The 19406-nt window shown below is 33.7% G+C and overlaps 3 protein-coding genes across 3 annotated transcripts; 1 reads left to right on the top strand and 2 right to left on the bottom strand.

Annotated features, from left to right (window-relative positions):
• The first annotated feature begins 997 nt into the window (after nucleotides 1-997).
• On the top strand, nucleotides 998-1303 carry LOC110636957 (uncharacterized mitochondrial protein AtMg00810-like). The gene has a single exon (XM_021786862.1). The coding sequence runs from the start codon at nucleotides 998-1000 to the stop codon at nucleotides 1301-1303; it is 306 nt and encodes a 101-aa protein (XP_021642554.1).
• Nucleotides 1304-4407: 3104 nt separating this feature from the next.
• Nucleotides 4408-5304, bottom strand: LOC110636976 (uncharacterized). The gene has a single exon (XM_021786885.2). It carries the CDS (start codon nucleotides 5223-5225, stop codon nucleotides 4602-4604), a length of 624 nt encoding a protein of 207 aa, XP_021642577.2. The 5' UTR covers nucleotides 5226-5304; the 3' UTR covers nucleotides 4408-4601.
• A 1327-nt stretch (nucleotides 5305-6631) lies between these two features.
• LOC110636939 (probable magnesium transporter NIPA4) lies at nucleotides 6632-19130 on the bottom strand. Its single transcript, XM_058137884.1, has 9 exons — nucleotides 18646-19130; nucleotides 17772-17828; nucleotides 17018-17108; nucleotides 16782-16942; nucleotides 16525-16652; nucleotides 16272-16409; nucleotides 15274-15366; nucleotides 7302-7407; nucleotides 6632-7208 (listed from the first exon to the last, which is right to left on the bottom strand). The coding sequence occupies exons 1-9, from the start codon at nucleotides 18785-18787 to the stop codon at nucleotides 7102-7104; spliced, it is 1023 nt and encodes a 340-aa protein (XP_057993867.1). The 5' UTR covers nucleotides 18788-19130; the 3' UTR covers nucleotides 6632-7101.
• Between the last annotated feature and the right edge of the window lie 276 nt (nucleotides 19131-19406).

The following is a 19406-nucleotide window of genomic DNA, read 5'->3' on the forward strand; positions in this document are numbered from 1 at the left end:
GAATAACCTGAGGTATGTGATGAGTCTCCTTTGGTTATTGAAGAGCCTAATTTTAATTCTCAGTCTACTCTTTCTTCTTCTAATAATGATCTTGATATTTTTATTGCTCTCAGAAAAGGTGTTAGAACCTGTACTAAACATCCCATCTCTAACTTCATTTCCTATGATTCTTTGTCTCCATCCTATAGAGCCTTTCTGTTGTTTATTTCCTCTGTTTCTATCCCACAAGATTGGAAGAAAGTATGTCTTGATCCAAAATGGAAAGCAGCCATGGTGGAGGAGATGAAAGCTCTAACAAAAAAATGAGACATGGGAACTTGTTACTTTCCAATGGGGAAAAAACTAGTTCGATGCAAGTGGGTGTTCACTGTGAAACATAGAGTAGATGGTTCAATTGAAAGGTATAAGGCTAGACTGGTAGCAAAAGGTTTCACACAGACGTATGGGGTAGATTACCAGGAAACGTTTGCTCTTGTTGCTAAAATGAATACCATCAGAATTTTACTATCATGTGTAGTAAATCTTGAGTGGGATTTGCAGCAGTTTGATGTAAAAAAATACCTTTCTACATGGTGATTTGGAAGAAGAAGTATATATGGAAATTCCTCTAGGGTTTGAGAATGAGAAGACCAATGGAAAAGTTTACAAATTGAAGAAAGCACTATATAGTTTAAAACAATCACCTAGGGCATGGTTTGACAGGTTTAGTAAGGCTATGGTTTCTTTTGGATACTGCCAAAGCAATGCTGATCACACCTTGTTTATAAAACACTATAGGGGTAAGATCACTCTGCTTATTGTCTATGTGGATGATATTGTGGTAACTAGTAATGATAGGGAAGAAATAATTCATCTAAAGGAACAACTAGCATAGGAGTTTGAAATCAAAGATTTGGGAAGGCTAAAGTACTTTCTTGGAATAGAGGTTGCTGTATCAGATAAACGAATATTTATTTCTCAAAGAAAGTACATACTAGATCTGTTAGAGGAAACATGAATGCTAGGTTGTAAACCAGCAGAGTCTCCCATTGAGACAAATCACAAATTGCAAGCTGGAGTTAGGGAATCCGTGGATATTGGGAGATATCAAAGGTTAATTGGCAGACTGATTTACCTTTCACATATCAAACCAGATATAGCATATGCAGTGGGTCTAGTGAGTCAGTATATGCATGATCCTCGTGAATCTCATTTGGAGGCTATTTTTCGTATCTTGCGATACTTAAAATCTGCACCTGGGAAAGAATCTCTTTTCTCAAAGCATGGCCATCTTCAGATTAAGGCCTTTATAGATGGAGATTAGGGTGGATCTCTTAATGATAGGAGATTGACATTTGGTTACTGTACTTTTATTGGTGGTAATCTAGTCACTTGGAGAAGCAAGAAGCAAAATGTGACAGCTAGATCCAGTGCAGAGACTGAGTTTAGAGCAATGGCTTAAGGTATTTGTAAACTATTATGGTTACGAAAGTTGATGGAGGAATTAAAATTGCTGAAAACTAATGGTTTGTCCCTGTTCTATGATAACAAAGCTGCCATCTATATAGTTCAAAATCCAGTTCAACATAATCGGATCAAGCATATAAAGATTGACAGACACTTCATAAAAGAAAAAGTTGTCAATGGCTACTTAAGTATCTCTTATGTAGGGTCGAAAGACTAGTTAGCTGATATGTTCACTAAGGGATTAAGTTGTAAGAGTTTTCATACCCTAGTTTGCAAGTTGGGCATGTGTAACATACATGAACCAACATGAGGGGGAGTGTTAGAATCCCTCAATTGATGTAAATCCCTTAATCAGTATAAATTAGCTGTAAATTAGAATATAATTATGAATTATTGTATGTATTGGCTATTATTAATTTCCTAGTCAGTCCTAACCTTTGTATATAAATTAGAATGCTTGTAAATTATTTTTGTATGAAGAAATATAAAAGAAAATTTTCTAAATTCTCTGTTTTCTACAGTTAGATAATACACTTTTGTAAATTAATTTATAATGGTTTTGAGTTAAATCAATAAATTTTAATTTAATAGCATTAAACTTCGTTTAGAGATATAAGTTGGATTAATTAGAGATTGAATTCCAATCAAAGCCTAATTAAAAAAAATCATCCTTAATTGATAGCCTCAAGAAAATGCTTCAACTATTCAGGTGTTTAACTTAGCTTATGAAAATAAGCTTATAAGCAATTAATTTTAGCTTATAAGAATTTAAAATTTGAAGCAATTATGTATTGATTAAAGTACTCATAAGTGATCAATAAATACTTAATGTGTTTGATAAAAAATATCTTATAAGTATATTTTTTTTATTAAAATGACTAAAAAGATATTAAATAAGATATATGGTAAAATTTTAAAAATTAAATAAAGATAATATAATAAAATATTTGGTTAAATTAGCTTATAAATAAGGGGCTTATAAAGCACAAAAACGAAAAGCTATCCCCTCAGTTTATTTTTTTTTTCTTATAAATTTAACTTATAAGTAAGAAAAAAATTATAACCAAATGGATAATTTTTTTTTAAAAAAACTTATAAGTTAATTTGATCCATTTATAAATTAAGACAAATATTATTTACATAACTAACAAACAAAAGCAATATTTAGATAAGGAATATAAAGAACACTATAAAAAACCCTAACATGTGAAGATTACCCAATAAATATCCTAAAACAAAATAATTAAAATGTGTATATCTAAAATATAATTTTCCATAATCACAAAATAAAAGGCAGAAAAAGAAAGGCAAACAGTCTCCTATGAAAATACTCACCAATAATAACTCAAAAAGGAAATCAAAGGAAAAAAAAAATATATATATATATATATATAAGAGAGGAGAAATGATGAGAAATATAAAGAGAGAGAGGGTTTCTTAAATTCAAATTTTTTATATTTTTTATTAATTAAAAAAAAGGAGAATGCTAATAATTGAACTCTCGACAAGATATATAGTTATTAATTTGGTAAGATGACTTTATAGAAACAAGAAGTTGGCAAATTAATGGAAAGAACAACCTAATTAATTAGGAAAGAAACAAAAAGGGGTAAGAAGATACTTTGTTTTGAAGTAAATTATGTTGTAATTTTTTGTTCTTCTATCTCATTCTTCTTTCGCAGCTTTTGCCTTTAATGTAGCCATTGTTGACGAGGAAGTCAAGAAATAAAGTCCATCTTTACCAAATATAACATCTCATGAATTGTCATAGACTTAGTACTTGTTTGGTGTTTGAGGTTGAAAAGTTCAAACTGTTTTTTAGGGGAAAAAAAAGAAATATATATTTTAGATAATATTGAAATAAGTAGTTTATAAAAAATTATTTTATTATTTTAATATTATTCTGATCAAAATTTATGAAATTTAATTTTAAATTATTTTTTAATGCCCTCTGACTAATATATTTAAAAATGTGTTTTTGTCTACAGTAGCTCTAATAGTAATATCAAACTCATGCTTATATTTTTTTTAGAGCAATGGAATTATTTTTAAAAAATTAAAGAAATAATTTTCATTTATAAATATTTATACGACAATAAAATTCATCTTTTAGATCTAAAATATCAAAATAAAATTATATTTCTATACCACTAATAACTGCAATTTAGCTCAAAAATGGAGGGTAGAAATCGGATAAAATATTTTACTTAATTTAAAAAAAAAAAAAGAATGGAGCTTACCAGTAATGAGAATGAACGGCAACAATCTCGAAAAATTTTAATAAAAAATTAAAAAAATATAAATTATTCTTTATAACTATTATTTATACAATAGATAAACTTTCATTATTAATTATGTTGAAATTTATATAAAATTAACAATAAGCAATAATTATAATAAAATTATTGTAGATATAACAGATAGTATTCTAATTCTTGGGAAAGAAAGCGGCTAAAATTTATTTATTATAAGATTTTAATAGATTTGTATAGTTGAATTGATTATATAAATTCTTGTCTATGTTAATATTTAAAGTTGTAAAAAAATAATTAATTTTAATTTCAACTACAATATACATTTTTTTAAAAGAATTTTATCCTACAATAATAGGCTGAGTCCTATTTAGAAAAAATAATTCATATAAAACATTAAGAATTTACAATAAAGAATACAACACAATTGATAAATATTCAAAACTTGGTTCAATTGATTAAGAACATATATATATATATATATATATATATATATATATATATATATATATATATATATATATATATACACACACACAAACGGGATAGGGAAGCATACATTTTTTTCCAATTTATTAATATTATTAATTGTTGCAAATCAGGAATTATATTATAAAAAAAAATCAATTTAAAATGTAGATAGCTTCAATAATGTTTTGCCGTAGTTATTATATATTCATACTAATTGCATATGATCTAGACGAATGCATGAAAGCTAAGAGTTTAAATCTTGATAATTCTCTATTGAGCTAGACAATGCAGGCTGCTATTGCCAGTGCTGATTATTGGAGCTATTGAAACTTCTTCTTTATTTTTCATCTTCATCTTTTGGCTCCGTAACTGTAATGGAGCAATATGGCCAAGAATACATAGAACAGAGAAATAAAGAATAAAAAACCATGATCACCATGATCCATTTTCAACTCTCCTGATGCGAGAGCGGTGGTTTTGATGAACAGAAACATGGGGCTGATGAGAATTATGAAGCAAGAAAAGCTTCTTCAAAACTTTCATGAACACAACAAAACCTGCAGTTGATGTTGCAGGAGGCTTCCTAGGTGAAACCATGGCATTACTACTAGTTTTTTTCGACGATCTCAAAGATTTAAACTGATGAACACATCCCATGTTAACCATATGATGACGATCAGAATCGTCAATTCTTGATAAACTCCTGCTTCTTTTCATCGACAATTCTTCATTGAAATCTTCCCATAACATGTCCATCTTTTCCTCTCCATCTTCTTCGTCTTTCAACTTTGCACCCCTACCTACTCGCTCTACCCATGAAAAACTCCATCTTTGGGTGGGTTCGTGAGTTGGAAAACAATCTTGGTAGTCTTCTTCTTTGTCACTGTCTTCTTCTTCTTCTTCTTCTTCTTCTTCTTCTTCTTCTTCTTTAGTTTTTGTGGCTCTATGGCAAGAATCAGGAGAAGTTGCCGGAGACAACCTCCATAAAGGCGGAGAGTCGATGGCGGAGGAGGTGGTGTCGGTGAAGGTAGGGAAGCTAAAGTCTTCTGTGGCCATGGTTTGTGGTGGGTAAAATTAAGATGGGTATTAAGAGGGTGGGTGTTGGTGGTTTTTGGACATATTTAGTTCAACTGTTGAAGCAAGTTAACATCTCTCTTTATTTTTATTTATTTTATTTTGATGATGAAGAATCTAAGTTGGGTCCCACTCATTACATGGTCCCGATAGGTAGATTTGGCTCATCATGTGGGCCCATCCTTTCTTTAAAATAATATTGGGAAGTTTAATAATTATTAAGTGTAATCAACTAGTTATAGTAAAATGTTGATATGATCAATTGCCACAAATTACAATATTAAAATTAAGAATTCTAATCTCATTTATTATAATTTAAATATAAAAATTATTTTTAATATTTTAAAAATACTACAGAAAAATTTTTTCTTCTCTATTTTCTCTTTTACTTCAATATTCTCATCTTACTAATAAATTTAAATTTAATAATATTAAAATTAAATTTAAAATTATAAAATTTTAAGTTCAATTTAGAGTACAATAAAAAAAATATTATATTATAGAATGAGAATAACCCTTTTCTATCTATATTTATAAAAAATTGTACATTGGGAATTAATAGAGAAAATAAATAACGTGCGTTTAATTACTGGATGAAGTTAGATTTTACTGAAATCATTTTGTTTATAATATAAGATAATATTCTAAAAAAATTAAAATATTATTGGGTGCTTGAATGCTTTGGATTTCCAAAAGAAAAAACAAACATAGAAGCAGCCATAGCAAGTAGCTTGAAGGAGTTAGGGACTTCTCATCTACCGCCGGATTGTAAGGAGGAATTGCCTCCATTTGCTTAATTTTCTTTGCCACGTTGTGGATGTTGACCCATCTATATAAGCTTTGATAGGGATTGCAATTTCTTTTGTTAATTTGTTCGGTAAATTGTAAGTTTACACTTCAGATTTGCTCGCCCATTTGTCCTTTGCTTGTATACAAATAGAAGCATGCTTTGGAGTTTTGTATGAATATATCAATGTAGTTGTTGGCGTGAAGTGACTTCCCATGCACTAATACGGGGAAATCTTTACCTTAATTTTGGTTGTAATTCTGGATTTCGAGTTAATCTCACGCAACTTCAATTCAAATTTATCCAAAACAACCGATCAACTTCAACTCAATGATACTGAAGTTGTCTACAAAACTATGAGATCTTGAATTCGAGTCTCAATCATAGCCAATTATACCACATACTAAATTATTATCAATACTATCCCATCCTAGATCAATCACGGTGCTCTTTTATTGGTAAAAAACATAGCCCGTTATACTTTCAACTATATACATACATTTGAAAAATTTCTATTGCAACCATTCTTGTCATAGAAGCATTATCAAATCAACATGGCACAAGAATTTTCATTAAGTGACAAGATCATGCAAGAAACCCATCCAAAAGCGTTTAAAAATTTTTCTGAAGAGAAGAATTCCAAATGTGGACAGTGACACCGGTGCTTTGGAACTAAATTGAAGGCAACAGATCTTAGTTTTACCTGAAAAGCATTATAACACACAACCCCTCTCTTCTACAATGCCTTGGTATCCAGGGGGAAAATATCTGCATTTCTTTGTTAATATGAAACTAAGATATACCATGTTAAAACCATGTGCTCCAAATTACAATTCCCCAGGGTGGGGTCCTTAGCGGAGTTAAACCTGTATACAAGGAAGCAGCTGAAAATGCTCATTTCATTTTCTATCTGAGAAGAATTCCAGCCGACTTTGCTCATTATCCTCTCAAACAAAGCAAGGACCAGTTAAACGTGTTGGTAATATACAGGCCAATGGTGTGAGTCCCGCAATCCCCCAAAATACATGCAAGATCTTGAATGAAAGTATACCGATGAATCACTGGATACAGCTATGCCTGTCGCAGGGATTCTAGACGTCGAAGAGGCATCCCTTCAGTTTCAAACACATCATCTTCTGTGTGCTTGGGAAGACGCAATGATTGAGATGGTGATAAACCTGTGAACAAAGCTCTTTTTTTTTTACATCAATAATCTCTAAGAAACCATAAGAAAATTATCAAACAATCCAGAACACGCCCTTATTGCTCACCCTCAACCATGTCCTTTGTTTTATGAAGAAGAAAAGTTCCAGAAAGGATAGTCACAAATCCACACATTTCAGTAACAATTTGAGTTGGATTCTGTCGATCCCAATCCTGAATCAGAAAAAGCACATAATTGATTAAAATCATGAATTTTGGGTACACAAATGTATAAAAGCAATTAAAAATTAGTCCTTAAATTTAAGGAAATATTAATGAGGATCGACAGAGTGAAAATTTGGCACTCAAATATAAGACTTAGATCTTCCACAAATAACCATCTAAATTTCCTTCCTTTATATTCACTTTTCTGCACGAGTAACCTATTTCTTGTGCATTGTGTGTGAAGGAGAGAAAATTCATACTGATGCATGTTCCAAACAGTAACTCTTAATTAACAGAAACTAGAAATAAGAATAGGTAAATTTCAAGCAAAAAAATGAGTCAACAGTCAACTTTAGAATCACCCATAAGCCTAGGAGTTAAGATTTCTAAGAAAAAAATAAATAAATGCACCTTTATGTGCATATATAAAATGATCAAATAATACATTTATTTATTTACGATATATATCTGAATATTTTATAATGAGATGGAGCATAAAAGTAACTTAATTCAACTTTCATCTTAATTTGATGCTAATTGCATCACATCATCGGTGATGTCATCCATCAGTCAATTAGGAGCCTATAACTCACTAATGTCCATCAATTGATGGGTTGAGTTGCCTTTCAAAAAGCAATCAACCCTACGTCCCTTCTAATTTTTTTGTTACCTTCATGCCATTAAAACTCTTTTGTTCACCTTGTGTCCTGAGGCAAAGCCCATGGGCATATCCAAGTCTAAAGGAAATAAGACTCGAATTTTCTTTAGGGCTGCTTAAGTTTCTTCATCCTTTCTAGTTTCTACAGCTGCTAAAGTAGTGAACATGTTATTGAGTCCATTTGCAACCCAACAGGCCAAACTCAAAGATTGACGGTAACCACTGCTCCTGTTCTTGAAGATTTTTAGAATGTTGGACTTTTTGAAACAAGAAGCTTCCTAAAAATTACTTAAAAGGATTCAGATTTGAGATAAGAAATAGGACGACCAAAGAAGAAGTGCCAGAATGTCAACCCACTCAACCTAGACTCAGACAAACAGAGGCAAACCACATTTATCTGTCTAGTGGAAACAAATCCTGGTTAAAACAAATGATGCTGAAAAACTATTAGCCTTCTAAAGAATAACAGATTAAAGCCACCAATCTGGAGGACGCAATGTGAGGACATTTTCAGAGGAAACTTTTTTATGACACAAATTCCTATTTCTCAATGACATCCATTGATTGAAACAATAGACAGGAGAATCCTAGATGCTGTTGGGGTAAGCCATCAAACGCATTCTAGTGGCTTGTATTTTAGACTTGTAAGATTTGATGATACCACGCAAATTGCCAGAAAAATGTGAGGTGCATGGTCAATTGCAATTCCTTTATCTATAGTGTAGATAGTACATCAGCAGATCAATTAAAAACACGCACATGCACATGCACATGCACACGCACACCCACACAAGAAAGAATTATTTATTTCATGTCTATTCGTATTTTTAACAAATCCAAGCAAGCTATTTATAGCCATGTGTTACATATCAGAGAAGAAGAATGAGGCAGAATAACGGTTAGTTGTATGAGTTGTAAGTGGAGGGAGAATAGTTGTCAAGTAGCTGTCAAGTATGAGTTGTAATTGGCGGGAGAATGGTTGTCCAATAGCTGTCAAGTAGTTATAAACTCTATTGTAGTACATTGTAAGGGCATTCTAATGCTTTCTATTGTAGTACATTGTAAGGGCATTCTAATGCTTTCTTAAGAAATAACAATTCCCTCTCTCTTCTGATTCTATTTCTCTCTCCCTACTCCTTCTTCCTCCTTCCTAAATTCTTCTAATTCTTCTTTGTTAGGGTTTCAATCCTAACATTTGGTATCAGAGCTTTGCCAAGGGGAAATCGAGTGGGTAATTCACTGTCGTAGATCGCAACAATGAATAGATCTGTTGTAGTGGGTCCTGAGATGGTTAAGTTGGTAGAATTGGAGGAGAAGATGAGAAGTTTCTTAGATCAGATGGAAAAAATGCAGGAGCAAATTAATCAGTCAGCTAGGGATAATAATGCATTACGAGGGGATATGAGAGCCTTTATGAGCAAATTGAGCAAGGATAATGGAATAGGAGATGTTATTGGGGAAGTTGGTGTTGGATCTGGTATTAGAGAAGCCGAGAACAGGAGACTGTTACCCACGCCTTCTGTTAATCAGCAGTTGAAGGATCGAAGAAGTTATGGAAATAGCTATAACAATGAAGGTATGAATCCTTTCTTGCCTAAAATTGAATTGGTTACTTTTGGGGGAAAGGAACCTAGGGTTTAGCTACGGAAATGTGTAAAATATTTCGAGGTTTACAAAGTATCTATGGATCAGAGAATTGGAATTGCTAGTTTGTTTTTGGTCGATAGGGCAGATGCTTGGTTTCAAAACTGGAATAGAGGAGAAAACCATTCTTGGGAGGAGTTTGAGAAGGGAATTTGTCGTAGATTTGGGGAACAAGGGCTGGAAGATATTGTGGAAGAATTTATGAAGCTTAGGCAAGAAAATTCCTCAGAAGAATATCAAGATATCTTTGAGGATTTAAGGATAAGGATGGAAAGGGTTATGCCAGATTTAGGAGAGGCTTATTTTCTTTCTGCCTTTATTGGAGGGCTTAAGGATGAAATTAGATTAATTGTGAGAATGATGAAGCCAACTACTTTAGCTGATGCAATAGAGATTGCTAGGCTGCAAGAACAGTTATGGGATACAAAAAAGAATAGAACCTTCAACAAAACCTTCAATTCCAACCCTAGACCTGTAACTTCCAATTTCACTCCATATAATTCCTACTCTAAATCTACTCAATTGTTTCCTTACCCCCCTAAACCACCAAATCCAGATTTGACCAGTAAAGCCCTAAATTCTGCTACTACTACCAGTAAACCAACATCTATTGGAAGTACTTCTTTTGTTAACCAAAATTCCAATACTAATCTTACCAAATCTATTGTTCAGAACAACTCAAATTCCAGATTCCAATCCAAACCCTGTTATAAATGTGGAGACAAATACTTTCCCGGCCATCAATATAAAACTAAGACATTAGCAGCTTTGCAAGTTGGAGAGTAGGAAAATGGGAATGGAGAGGAGGTTTGGCACGAGGTGGCAGAGGAAATGGAAGATGTGGGTGATCAAGGAGAGCCTATGCTTTCTGTCCATGCAGTAGAAGGGAGTGAAGGGGCAGAAACTATTACAATTTTGGGGATCCATAAAAATAGAGAAATGGTGATTTTAATTGATAGTGGCAACAATAGTAGTTTTATTGACAAGAACGTGGCTGAGGAACTTAAGTTAGAGTTGGTGGACATACCTGCTACAACAATAGCAGTAGCTGATGGGAGAAAATTGAAGTGCAGTCATCATTGTCAGCAGTTTATGTGAAAAATTCAGTCCTATAAGTTTCAATTTGACTTTAGAATATTAGCATTGGGGAGTTTTGATATGATTTTGAGAGTGGATTGGCTTAGGAGCTTTGATCCAGTGCTTTTTGCTTTTAGAGCCTATAGGATTTCCTTTACGAAAGAAGGAAAGAAAGTGATTTTACAAGGACTAAAATTGCAAAGGGGGGAAGGGAAGGCTGCTGTGTTATGTCATTCTAATGACTTATTTGGAAGAAATGGAGTGGATTTTCAATCTCCCTTACTGTGTATAGTAGAGTCTCAAGTTGGATCATCTTCAGCACCTCAAAAGGGGGCATTTGGTGAAGCTGCAGTAGCAGATTTGGGACTGCAGTCTATGTTAAAGAAATATCAGGAGGTTTTTAAAGAACCTCAGTAGCTGCCACCATTCAGAAGTCACAACCATGCTATCCCTTTGCAACCTAATACACAACCAATTAATATTAGGCCATATAGGTATCCCTATTATCAAAAGGCTGAAATTGATAAGCTGGTTTCAGAGATGTTAGCTTTCTCAATAATCCAACCAAGTACAAGCCCTTTTTCATCGCCAATACTCTTAGTTAAAAAAAAAGATGGCACATGGAAGTTTTGTATAGACTACAGAAGGTTGAATGAGAAGACTGTTAAGGACAAATTTCCTATCCCCATTATAGATGACTTGTTGGACGAATTAAATGGAGCTAAGTATTTTTCAAAGATTGATTTGAGGGCTAGTTATCATCAGATTAGAATGGAGCCTCAAGATGTACCCAAGACAGCATTTAGAACTCACCATGGTCATTTTAAATTCAATGTCATGCCATTTGGGTTGACAATTGCACTAGCCACATTCCAAGCCTTAATGAACCAGATCTTCCAACCTCATTTAAGGAAATTTGTGTTGGTGTTTTTTGAAGACATTCTCATTTTCAGCAAGGATTGGAAATCTCATTTGCAACATTTGGATGAGGTTTTTAAGATCTTAAAAGAGCAGCAGCTTTATGCTAAACAATCCAAGTGTTCCTTTGGGCAAATAGAAGTAGAGTATTTGGGGCACATTATAACTGCAGAGGGTGTCACTACTGATCCTAAAAAAATTCAGGCTATGCTGCAATGGCCAATTCCAATTTTTGTTAAAGAATTGAGGAGTTTTTTGGGATTAACAGGGTACTACAGGAAGTTTGTGAAAAACTATTGCATAATTAGCAAACCTCTTACTAATCTTATCAATAAAGGCTCGTTTCATTGGTCTGAGAAAGCTCAAGAGGCATTTGATACTCTTAGAAGAGCCATGACAGAAGCACCAGTACTTGCATTGCCAGATTTTAATCTTCCTTTCATTGTTGAAACTGATGCAAGTAATTGGGGTATAGGGGCTGTTTTCCAACAAAATGGCCATCCACTAGCTTATATTTCCAAAGCTTTTGGTCCTAGAAATCAGTCCCTATCTGTGTATGAAAAGGAATTATTGGCAATTACTTTTGCCATTTCTAAGTGGAGACATTATCTTGAGCAAGGTCAGTTCTTTATTAAAACTGACCATGAAAGCATCAATACTTGCTGGAGCAGAGGTTACATACTAATCTACAGCAGAGGGGGATTTCTAAGTTATTGGGCCTTGATTATAAAATTTTATATAGAAGAGGGGTTGAAAATAAGGCAGCCGATGCCCTATCTAGGAGACCAATAAGGCAGGAGTCATTTTGTGGTGCTATACACTCTTCTATTACCCCTACATGGATGGATAATCTCATTCATAGTTATGATAAAGATTGCAAAGCAACTCAATTAGTGCAGCAGCTATCTTTAGATAGTAATGCTCATCCAGGGCTTAAATTGAGGAATGGTGTTCTTTATTTCCAGGATAGGTTGTATGTGGGTTGTACTACAACTTTGAGGAAGCAGTTGATTAAATTATACCATAATAGTGCTTTGGGGGGACACTCAGGAGTAAATGTGACCTATTTGAGGCTCAAAGAGTAATTTTTCTAGCCTAGGATGTTAAGGGATATCATGGTATGGATTCAACAATGTGACACATGTGCAAGGTGCAAAAGTGAACATTGTGCTACACCAGGACTATTGCAGCCATTGCCTATTCCTACTCGAGCATGGCAACACATTACAATGGACTTCACTGACCACTTACCAAAGTCGAAAGGGAAAGACACTATACTGGTGGTAGTGTGTAGATTCAGAAAGTATGGTCACTTCATACCTTTGGCTCATCCATATACTACTGCTGCAGTAGCTAAATTATTCTTGGATAATGTATTTAAACTTCATGGAGCAACACTTACTATTGTCAGTGATAGGGACAAAGTTTTTACAAGCATATTTTGGAAGGAGTTGCTCAAATGCATGGGCACTACTTTGTCTTATAGCTCTGCCTATCATCCTCAATCAGATGGGCAAACCAAGAGACTTAACCAGTGTCTAGAAGCTTATCTGCTATGCATGATTCATCTTAAACCATCAACTTGGTGCAAATGATTTTCACTTGCAGAGTGGTGGTATAATTCATCCTCCCATAGTGCCATTAAGATGTCACCTTTTGAGGCTTTATATGGCTATAAACCATCCTTCCTTCCAATCATTCCTACTAACTTGCCCTCTGTGGGAGCAGTGGTAGACTTTTTACAATAGAGGCAACAACTAGATCAATTGCTTAAGGAGAATTTGCAGATGGCTCAGAATAGAATGGTACAGCAAGCTAACAAGCATAGGTCTAAAAGGGAATTTATGGTGGGAGATTGGGTTTATTTGAAGTTACAGCCTTATAGGCAAACTTCTGTGGCATTAAGATACAATTTGAAGCTTTCTCCTAAGTGTTATGGGCCTTTCCAAATCCTAGCTAAGATTGGGACTGTGGCCTACAAGCTTCAGCTACCTCCTACTTCTTCATCCATCATATATTTCATGTGTCTATGTTAAAGAAAAAGTTGGGCAGCAATATTGTTCCCCTTTCTGAGTTACCTACAGTGCATGAAGATGCTGTGATAGTAGCTCCAGAAAAGGTTCTTCAAACTAGAACCATTACTAGAGATCAACACCATGTTTTTCAGGGGTTAATCAAGTGGTTGAACCTTCCTATAGAAGATGCAACTTGGGAAGACTATTCTTTTATTGTGAACCAGTTTCCAGAAGCTAAACTTTCTTGGGGACAAGAAAGTCCTAGTGGGGGAGGTATTGCTACATATCAGAGAAGAAGACTGAGGCAGAATAAGGGTTAGTCGTATGAGTTGTAAGTGGAGGGAGGGTAGCTGTCAAGTAGCTAGTTGTATAAGTTGTAATTGGCGGGAGAATGGTTGTCAAATAGGTGTCAAGTAGTTATAAACTCTATTGTAGTTCATTGTAAGGACATTCTAATGCTTTCTCAAGAAATAATAATTCTCTCTCTCTTCTGATTCTATTTCTCTCTCCCTACTCCTTCTTCCTCCTTCCTAAATTCTTCTAATTCTTCTCTGTTAGGGTTTCAATCCTAACACCATGTTTCATTTTCATTTTACTGACAAATATCAATATACAGACAACTGATTTCATATAGCCATCATTCTTCTCACAAGATAAATTAAGGGATCCCTCTTTCTAGTTTTGCATCAGAATTGTCACACAACTATAATAATAATTTAGTCATTCTCTCCATTTGTAATATGCCCCCGAAAACCTGAAGTCTGAACAAAAGTCACGACTGACAGACGCAGTCAACAACACCCCTCTGACTGCCTCACTCATGCATGTTTAACAGGCTTGCCCCACGAACTTAAAAGTGTCTATTTTTTTTTAACCTGCAGCAGGAAGCGGGGTGCTTTGTAAAAAAAGGTATTTGTATAATTTAAGTTTGCTGTTGCTATCCAATCACAGATACATAGAATTAAAGCTTAACATAGTTCTAAGGCCATTTGTCAAGCACTTGGTTAAGATAACATTAATGCTTTGCATTTGTGAGGGAGGAAAGAAAATGAATAATCTCTTTATTATTTTCCTAGCTTTTTTTTTTGGATGGCAGGAAAATAGAAATGGAAAGAATGAAAAATAAATTCATATACCTGTGTTTGGGAAGTGAAAAAAGTAAATAAATAAAAAGAGGAAAGAAAGTTCTGATGAATTTACAATTTTATCCCACATATTTCAAAAAAATAAAAAATAAAACTCAAACGAGAAGGGCATATTTGTAATTTATTATGCACAGCAAATTTTCCTTCCACACTCTCCCTATTTTCTCTCCAATTAGGAGAGATTGGTTTGGAAAGAATATAAGGTTTATTTTCTTTCCTTTTGATATTTCCTCCCCATGTCCAAGCAGGGGGGAAGTGTTCCTACAATATTTTCTTTCCTTCCTCTGTTATTCTACTTCACCCTAAACACAGTAAATGTAAGGATTAACTGCCACCACGTGAAACTTAAATTGAATCAAGTTAAAAAGTGGGGAGGAGAGGAGAGTGGGGAAAAAATATAATTGGTAAAAAAAATTACCTTAAACATGATTACACTGGCCAAAATGGTCAAGGATGTAAACATCACATAGTATATAGGCGATACAACAGCTGTGTTGAACGTATCAAGAGCCTGCAATTAAGAGAATATGATGAGTTTACTGCAAAAACCATAATCCATTGGGGTCTGTGGAGAGAATTTAGAGACAATCCTATCCTTTGGAAATTTTTGCATTTGATAATATCTATTTATCCTAACTGCCCTCAGTATCAAAATTAACAGCACCGTGGTTGCAAGCAGGAGACTTCCACCATTGTAACCATATACTGCTGCCACTAATACCACGAATATCACCCTAACAATCATCAGTAACAACTACTACCACAACCATCATTATCACTGTTGCTATCGATGCCATCAACACAATAATATCATCACAACTATTTAATCCTTGCCAATTCATAATGCTATTTCATCTTTCATTTAATAAATAAAACAACATAATTAAATTTAAAGCAGATTCTTCAGTTTTAACCTCAACACTTACTAATTCAATTACATTTCAGCTTTTAAACTTGCAGCACTTAGTTTTAAGATTTACAGAACACCATCTCATTTTTTGTGCTATTTTTCCCTTTGACTCTTTATGAGGTGGTTATCCAAATTTATTAAATACACTAAAATGAAAAAAAGAAAAAGTGTAGCTTATATTCTCAATTTGCACTAGCACTTTGTTGCTGCTTCATGATGTAGCAAATATGAAGGATATACGGAACGCAATCAAAGTCTAAAATAACTGAAATCCAGCAAAGTCATGTCATCAGGAAGTTCAAGTCATTATCATACTAGAGAGCTGAAGTTCTAAATAGTTAAGGTTTTTCTAGTAAATTATGAAATAATTAGGTACATTTAAAATTATCCTAGTTGGTAAACGATTAAGCTTTCTCTGAAATGAATGATCATATGGTCAATGCAAGAGGTTTCATCCTTCAAAACCACAAGGGAGTGGGGGGAAAAACTACTAAGAAAAGCAGTACCTTGTTTAAATAGTTCATCTGAGTGATCACACAGGTAACCACAACCAAGGTAAAGGCCCACGTTTGGGGGTATACTAACTGATTCATCCCTGAGAAAGTTAGCTTCAGAGCAATTCCAATAGCTTTGACACCCATGACCTGTCAGTGTGAAGGGAAGATAACTTTAACAATGATGACTATGTATGCTTGAGACTGTATTTAACAACAATATAATAGATATCAGATTCAAGAAAGAGTAAAAACTGACACATACCGATAGTGAACCCACAAGTGAACAAACTGCTATATAGACCATAACATGAGTCTGCCCATATTGGGGTATAACACGAACAATGATGATGAAAACTGCTCCAATGACAAAAGTAGCATAGAAAAGAAAGGCTGCAGATGTCCAAATATTTAGAATTTCAATTTTCTAAAAAGACATGATAAAATCATTGATCTATCATGGGTAGAACCGATAATAATTCCTTTTGCTTTTTTTTTTTTTTCTTGCATAGGAATATATACCTGGCTCTGTTGCAAGTTCCCACACTTCCTTGACAGACTCAATCTCTCGCTCTTGAGGAGCATGCAACACAATTGTTGTTGAACCCACAACGCATAAAGCACAACCAAGAATCCCAAAAATATGCAATTTCTCCCGTAAAATAACATGTGCTAGGGCAGCACTGTAAGACAACATCGAAGATAGCATTACAATCAGATAACTGAAATATTATAGACAACTGTAAATCTGCTCTTGCCTGATAATAATGCTAAGGGCACCAAGAGGAGTGACCAGAATAGCTGGAGCAAATGCATAAGCTGCAAAGTTAGCAATTTCCCCAACAACCACTGCCATAATGACAATATCAGTGTTAGGATGCACTCAGACTTTGAATAAGCTTCACAGCATTAAAAAAAAAAATGGTAAAAGGGAAAACACAAAAGAATAGTGAAAGATGAAAAATAAAGGGTAATCAGAAATGTAGCAGAACAAAATATACGAACAGATTAAAGATCCTTAATAAAGGGAAGTGCAGTCATACAAAAGTATCATGCACAGCTTTCAGCTAGTTCGACCAATATAAAGAACTTGGGTCATTACAACAATTACATGAGGACGTCCTTCACATATCAAATAAAAAATTAGTGTTTTCATAAGCTTTCCATGGAAAATGGAGTAAGACCGCATTCAATCATATGAATAAAACCTTACAAGGTGATAATTAGAAAATAATTTCATTTCAAGTGGTCCTTTACATTTCCAAATTTGCAATCTAAACTAAGAAATTAACTTAATAAAATAACATGTAAACAAAACTCATTATGAGAGAGTATATTTTCAATGAAAAGGCAGAATCTATAGCTTTGTCTCAGCAGCAAGAATAACTTTCAATTCCCAGATCATAAGTAATCATCAAACACATAAAGGCTTCATGATATTACACCATCAATTTCTCTTAATTTCTGTTTCATATTCTCCATTGAAGGGATAAGAAAAATATACAAACTTACTTGTAATCATGCCAATCCACCAAAGTGGCTCATACAGGTAAGAATAACCTCCAGCACCTGCAACAAAATCAATAAATTCAGATACAGTATAACCACAGTAAACAGAAAATTATGCAATACCACAAGATGACATGTCACCACAGGAGTACTCATAGGTAATAAATGAAATTGCGCAAGGAAAGTACAAAAGAAATTTGATTTAAGAATCAAGCACACAGCCAAAAAAGTTCACCACTATTGCATTCCAAATGCCACACAGCATAAGGCAAACTGAGAATACAGTACTATTTACTTAGTTTATTGGAGCCATAGGAATTCCTTTCAATCAATTCAATCAAGAAGGAAAAGATTATGAATGAAATGGGATATTTAGAATATGTTATATGGGATATTGGAAGTATTTCATTATAGTTATACAAGCAAGGCATACAAAAACCCCAAAGCTGATATACCAAATTTCACCTAGTTCCAGCGAAATCCTCGCTCGGCTAATTTCAAAGAGCACCAATTCGTATCCTTATGCTCATATGCTTCAATAAAACACCACAAAATTCTTTCCACCACAAAACAGAAACTTGCAATTGAGCAAAAACGCATCAACATAAACCCCAAAAATTCTTAATAAACCACCAAGTACAATTCATTTTTCACAGCCAAAACCAATATAATTACCAAATACTAAAAGGGGGAAAAACCAATTAAGATACTCTTTAACTGCCCTAATGGTAACAAAATAACAACCCTAAACCATCAGAAAATCGACATTGGTATCAACGAAATTCACAATTGAAACAAAACAAAAAAGACCCATTAAAATGCAATTCATTTCAAAAACAAATCCAAATATCTAAAAAAAAAAAAAAAAACTTTTTACCTGCCCTGAGACCAGAAGCAGCAGCTTTTTTCAAACCCTTTTTCTTTACAATAAAGCTTGCTCCAATAAAGAAGCTGGAAGACAAAGCTAACACCAGCCCCTTTATGTTATCAGAAGACATTCCCTTGTCTGAGTCCACCATAGCTCTAACTCCTCAACATCCAGAGACCGCCAATAATATTTCACGTCAAAAGGTACCACTGCCACCGTTTCCATTCCATAATTGAATTCTCCCTCCCTACTGAATTCTTATAAGCATTATATGGCGCGCATAAAAAGCTATGTGAGCATGCGATTATCCCACTCCAATGTGCATGTACAGAGTCACAAACAGAGCCAGCGAGAGATCTAGCAGAGAAAGGGGAAATTGGGATTTGGGAAGATATGGCGGTCGATCAAGGTATTTAGATTTCCATGGCAAGGAGACGAGAGACGGAAACTGAACTAGTTAATTCGATGAAAAGGAAATTAAAAAACTAAATGAATCAAAATTTATATTAAATATTTTTTCAAACAAATTTTACTTTAAATACAGTTTTATAATTCAAATTTATTTATTTTTAATTTTATAAAATCTTCAATAAAATATTAGACAGGTGACCATGATCAGTCTATGATGCTACTAACATCATCGAATCATAGATAAAATAAATATTAAAATAAAAATTATTATTATATTATTTTTATTTTTATTTTTAATTAAATATAAAAATAAAATAATAATTATATTATATTACATTATCAATATAATGTCATTCAAA

This window comes from Hevea brasiliensis, chromosome 16, assembly GCF_030052815.1.
Source record: "Hevea brasiliensis isolate MT/VB/25A 57/8 chromosome 16, ASM3005281v1, whole genome shotgun sequence".
Taxonomy (NCBI): domain Eukaryota; kingdom Viridiplantae; phylum Streptophyta; class Magnoliopsida; order Malpighiales; family Euphorbiaceae; genus Hevea; species Hevea brasiliensis.